The sequence below is a fragment of the Mesitornis unicolor genome, unplaced genomic scaffold, assembly GCF_000695765.1.
Source record: "Mesitornis unicolor isolate BGI_N332 unplaced genomic scaffold, ASM69576v1 scaffold8149, whole genome shotgun sequence".
NCBI classification, from domain to species: domain Eukaryota; kingdom Metazoa; phylum Chordata; class Aves; order Mesitornithiformes; family Mesitornithidae; genus Mesitornis; species Mesitornis unicolor.
The window spans coordinates 17,225-23,255 of NW_010207954.1; the positions used below are offsets into that span (position 1 = coordinate 17,225).

Genomic DNA, 6,031 nt, shown 5'->3' on the forward strand with positions numbered 1-6,031 from the left:
TCGCTCTTTCCATTGTGAGCAGGGCTGTGCCGTCGGAAAAGGGTGGTTGTTCTTGTTAGTTTACTTTCAGCTTTCATTAAGAAGGCAGAAGAGAGGAGAGGTTGTGGGGCAAAAAAGAAGTTAACGTTTTTAGAGCCCACAGATAACTTAAACATTAATGAGGTTTATTGTTAATAAATTTGTAAAGGACAAGTGTCAGGAGGAAGGAGGCAGGTTCTTCTCTCTGATGTCAAATGACAGGACAAGGGGCAATGGGAGCAAGATGGAACATAGGAGGTTCAACCTGAACATAAGGTAAAGCTTTTTTACCGTGAGGATGACAGAGCACTGGAACAGGCTGCCCAGAGAGGTTGTGGAGTCTCCTTCTCTGGAGACATTCAAAACCCGCCTGGACATGTTCCTGTGTGACCTGGTCTAGGTGATCCTGCTCTGGCAGGGGGGTTGGACTGGGTGATCTTTCGAGGTCCCTTCCAACTCCTGATACTCTGTGATTCTGTGAATATAGTGAGAAGAATCCCAAAGGTTAACTTTTCCCTTAGGCTTCTCCCAGTGCACATCTGCTCTCGAGGAATACTTGAAAGGAACATACAGGTCTTTTACTTGTCTACGTGAACTACAAATAAATCAAAGAAAGAATTTTCTCCTTCCCAGGTACATGAGAACCATCCCATTTGGGAGCAGAAAGCTGAGAGCCTCTCTCCTCAGTCCTGTCAGTCACATTTTCCCTCACAAGAACCTGCTCCATTCCTTGGCTGCCTCCTCTGTGCTGGCTGCCCTCTGTGCCTGTTTCTTAGTTGCCTGTTCCACAGGCATTGAATTGCCCTTGTGTTTACTTTTGTATCATCTGGCTGGAAATAATGACTTCATCCTCACCTGAATAACCCCACCTAGCGGTGTCCAGGATGCCATGAGCAAGTGGACAGAGTATGGCAGCGTGGGGCACGCTCCCAGTTTGCAGTATCAGGCGCTCAAGCAGTGTTATTGATCGTTGTCCTACCTGAACCCATCTTGTATTCTTAGCATGCCACTGCTTTAAAATATGTTTCAGTGTGCTGAATTTTAGAGAACACTTAAAAAAAACAGGACTGGGAAACAGCTCTGCAGGTAAAATATATGAATGGGACCTTTCATTGTGTTTGCGCCCTGTTGTGACTGTGTCCTGGGTAACCCTCATGAACAGAAAGGGATTCCAGTCATGGTGGTGGGACTGTGACTCTGCAGTGTGGAAACTAACAAAAACTGGTTAATAAAGGCCATTTACAGATTAAATTGTGTTGGGTTAAGCATTAGAGTTAATGGTCAAGTGAACTGCCTGAATACAGTATGTGGGAACTGAAAAGTTCTTGGATCCTTGGAAAACACTAAGCAGGAATTAATAGGGAAAATCCCCATCTGTCTCACACACTGAAGTACATTATGTCTTTTTTTGTCTGCTGGGCACGAATGACAGATGTGCATCTTCAACAGTTGAAGAGTGCTGTTATTTTCATTTTGGTTTTATTTCCACTGTGTCTTAGGGCATTCCTCTGTTCCCTCTTTCAGCTCAATATTCTTCATTCTGAACTGGCAAAACAGCTTGCAGATACAATGATTCTTCCAATAGTACAGTTTCGGGAAAAGGATCTCACAGGTAAATTTTATTTTAAGTTCTAATTTTCCTCACGTCTTCCATCTTGCTTACCTCATAATAAACTGAGACATAATCCATGTAATAACTCATTCTTTGATGAGTCACAGAAAAGGGTTTAGTGTGATTGGTTTTTTTCTGCTGCAGAATTTCACTGACAGCTGCGTGTTTCTACTCAGACACAGACAGTGCAAGTTCACCACATAACATTTTATGCACTGTATGGTGCAAGTTTGAAAATACACCGCTTTGTTCTTTGCTGGGTCACTCTGCTTTTACACCAGTGTCATTTTGCTGAAGTCACTGATGTTATAATTGCCTAAAGAAGAGAAATTTAGCAGTGAATCGGGCTTGCAAATGGTATTTCTCACTTCAGAAGTTTGGGTTTGTTTGAAAAGCACAAGCAAGAATGAGTTTGTAACTCCAGAGCAGAGTATATTCCCTCCCTTTTAAGGAATCAGTCTGCTTTAAATCCTTGCCATCCAAGGGCAGTTCCAGGTTAACGTGATTGCACAAACTCGGGAATTCATTGCTTAGACAGCAAAGCAGTCATGCAAACGTTTGGTGCAATTTCTAAAGCAACAAGTTCGTATTCAAGGTCAAGGACACTCTTAACCTACTAATGCAACAGGAAGACAAGTTTTTTACTGCAGTGTGGGGGGTTTTTTGTTGTTTTGCTGGTTTTTGGGTTTTATTTTGGTTTTGTTAGTTGTTTGTTTTTTTTAAAAAAGAGAACAACTTCTCACCTGGCTAAGCTCAATCCTGTTTATGCACTTTTTAAATACATCATTTTGATAGGAGATGAAACAACTACAGCAAGATAGTGACTGGTTTAGGTTCCTTATAGCATCTCATTTGAAATTGTGAAGACATGAAGGTGTCTATATTAACAGATGTCCTGTTTATAATATAATGTCAAGTATAAAGCAGTATTCGGATGGTAGGATCTTGGTTCTATAAACACTTTCCCACCTCTTAAACGTGGCTTCACTGATCCAGTGATTTTGCTCCCATTTGTGTGGGTTCTGCCCCCTAGTTCATACAAGAAGACATAAAAAGAAAATGCAAGTGAAGTCTGCAACAAAAGCCTCAGCTGCTTCATGACAAAAAATGAAAGTTGCTTCAGCATCCCTGGACATTAAAATCATTTTCGTTTTGCTCAGCCGTCCATCACCACCTCCATTTCTCTCTGTCACCGTCTGTAGAACAGCATTTTAGCAGAGGCCTGGCAATATTGGAATTTCATTGTAGGGTTAAACAAGGAAACAAATGGTGCTCTTGTTTTTACTTTTGATGTTGTGATGTCTGTGTCAGATACCATAGAAACCTCTAGGTACAAATTAGTCACAACCTGGGAACAATTTCTGTCTTTTTGCATTATAGTTATGAGGAAGTGTTCTGAGGAGAAAAAGCTGGTGTGAAGCTGCTGAATGAGTAGAAATAACCAGAGACCATGATGACATCCTAATTTTACAATTGCAGAGCATCTGTTCTTGTGAATACGCTTTCTTCGTAGCTTTTTGAGAAGGGCTTTGCCAGTTGCAGCATGTGTTGGTACAGACCCTGAGAGCAGCTTCTGCCCAGCACTTCTTAAAGTTGAGTCACCTGTTTAGTTCCTCCTCTACCTGCATCAGAAGCCTGTGGCCAGCATTGGTTATGTGAGTGTTGTAGCCAGCAGTCAAATGTGTTAGATGCATATTTCTTTTCACAGAGAAACTTAGCAAAAAATGTTTCACGTTGGTGAAGATTCATGCACAGGAAAGGGGTTTAGTTTGTACATCTCTGGGACTTAGATTTCTCAGTATCACAGAAGCACTGTCAGGAAGTTGTTCAGAACTGCCGATCTTTTGTGATAGCGGTGGGTCTTTTGTGATAACAAGCACACTGAAATCGTGCTGCTTTGGATAAATTGTGCTGGCAGATAAGGGATCTTTTTCACAGTGATAACTTGCTCAGTCAAGTAAACTCACTCGACTCTTCATTCTCTATGTGCCTGTTCATTTCTCTTGCTGCTTTATCATTTTCAAGACAGGCACAACTTATGCATCTCTGCTGTGAAAGGTCTGCAGTGACTGAGGCGTTGAATGTGCCATAAATGGTCTGAGTTGAACAGAGTGTTTACAGCTGGTTTTACTTTGAATATTTGATTTCTCTTTTCCAGAAGTAAGCACGTTGAAGGATCTTTTCGGCCTTGCTAGCAATGGTATGTTTTCCCGTTTTGTTTGTTAATAATGGTGTGCACCTGTTATATCACAGAAGACATTTTTAATCTATGCACACACACATCACATTTCTAAAAAAAAATAATATTCCTTGTCTACAGAACATGACGTGTCCATGGCAAAGTATAGCAGGTTACCGAAAAGGAAAGAAAATGAAAAGGTAACGAACGTGAAAGGGAAAAGAAAAAGTTTTCCTCAGCCATTCTGTCTGCATCACTGTTTACGTACAAACTTTGGAGAGGTCATCAGTTAAATTCACAGTAGCTCAAGAGTACTTGTGATTCTGTCTCCAAGCAGACACAAAGCTTTTAAACATCAGTTCAGCGAAGTCATACTTGTGTTCTCCAGGTTAGGCGAGGGATCGAGTGCTGTGCTGAAACAGAGCCCTTCAGATCCAGGGGAGCTCTTCAGACAGAGACAATCCAGATGGCTATAAATAGATTTGTATAGGCCGGCTGTTGTACAGCCAATGTGATCACTGGGTGCAATTCACTGTGAACTGTCATGAAGCCTTGTGTCTGCTGTCTATAAAGCATTCCACTTTTTCACATCTACCTTCCTGCTAAATGTCTCTGAGTGGGTTGTCGTTCCACTTAGAACACACATAACTCTATTGGGGGGCTTGTTTTATATTTCTTGTTCTTCGCCCACTGGACCATTGTTCCAAAATATCTCTGTATGCCAAAAAGTGTGTGATTGGCCCTATCCTAAGAATGCATCACTTCTACAGAATGGTCCTTTAAAGGAAAGGCTTTACAGAACAGAATGTGATACAGCATATTGTGGATTACTCATCCCTGAATTCTGCACTTGAAGGCTTGTGTTGTGATCTCAGCTGCAACTGAATTTCTTGTATTGAGATCAGACCCAGAATGTTAGCTGGGGTAGTTACATAGTTGATAGTCATAGAGGCGTCCCAGAGAAGGGCTTGAAGTACTAGCTCTGGGGTTGGTATTGGCTTTCTTAGTTTCTCCTCCTTCATTTTAATGTGGAGAAGTTCTGTAATGAGAGTTGTTCAAAGATAACTTGAAAGTAGTCAGTAAATACATCCATATGCACAGTAAGAATTTATCAACCTCTTTATTAATTTTTATTCAGCTTAAGGCAGAAGTGGCAAAAGAAGTGGCAAATGCAAGAAGAAAACAGCACCTTTCATCTCTGCAGTATTACTGTGCCCTGAATGCTCTGCAGTACAGGAAGAGAGTGGCAATGATGGAACCTATGCTAGGATATACACGAGGACAGGTATGGACAGTGAAGTGTCTGTGTCATCCAGACATGTCCCTGGGAAAAGTAAAACATTGTAGCTCCGGATTTTTTATTTGAGAACTGACAAATGATGACAGTGGGGGGAAATCTTACTCAGCTTGCCTAGATTCTAATAACTGGTTTTGTTTGTGGCAGATAGTCGAATGTGTAGATATTCAGGAATCTGAATACCACCAATGAAGGAAAAAATCCATTACACCTACATGCAAAACAAAAACTAAACCCATTATGCTTATATGCAAAATCAGCCCAGGGTTATGTTTTTTCACAGCCAAGCTACCAGTGCAGCAGCGTTTACTTGCACTGTTTACTCTGCCTGCACAAGCTCTCCTATGTAGCAGTTCCCTTCCTGGCACACAGTGTTCAGCATACTGATGAGGAGAGTGCACCACAGGGAACAGAGCATGCACTGGAGAGCTGGAAGGGCAGAAAAGGAGAGTGGATTTAGCGTAAGGCTGCGAATCCCCTTTCTAATCTTTATTCTGTCAGCAATTTGGTAGAGCATTTCTTAAGTCTGTAAAATGTGGGAGCAATACTGATAATCTGACTCTCCAGGATGTCGGCAGGATCAACAAACTGGTATTTTCACAGCACTTGATTCTCATTACCACCCATTTTAAGGGTCTGTTTTGTAGATCATGTGCCTATATAAAATAAGTAATAAATGAGAACTCAGTCACTTTCCCCACCAGAACCAGAGTTCACACTGCTGCTCTGCTGTATTTATACTGAGCAAAAGAACTGTGTTAGTTTCCTTTACTGGAAGCCAAACAGAACTTTCTTTCCCTGTATTTTATCTGGCAAAACTGCCATACATATCTCAGTGCTTTATACAGGAAAGTCTTAGGTTGTCATGGGAATGACTGAGTAGCCAGAAGCCAGTTGATAATGATGCTTAAATACTGTGAACCGC

At 41.4% G+C, this 6,031-nt stretch overlaps 1 protein-coding gene across 1 annotated transcript in view; it reads left to right on the top strand.

Moving 5' to 3' along the window:
• The window catches only part of APPL2 (adaptor protein, phosphotyrosine interaction, PH domain and leucine zipper containing 2), a gene marked incomplete at its 5' end in the record, with an annotated part of 32,934 nt that overhangs the window by 12,577 nt on the left and 14,326 nt on the right, over window positions 1–6,031 (top strand). The window contains 4 exons of the mRNA XM_010192320.1: window positions 1,543–1,630; window positions 3,789–3,830; window positions 3,951–4,009; window positions 4,948–5,094. Of these exons, the coding sequence (XP_010190622.1) occupies window positions 1,543–1,630; window positions 3,789–3,830; window positions 3,951–4,009; window positions 4,948–5,094 (336 nt within the window). The remainder of the gene's footprint in view (window positions 1–1,542; window positions 1,631–3,788; window positions 3,831–3,950; window positions 4,010–4,947; window positions 5,095–6,031) is intronic.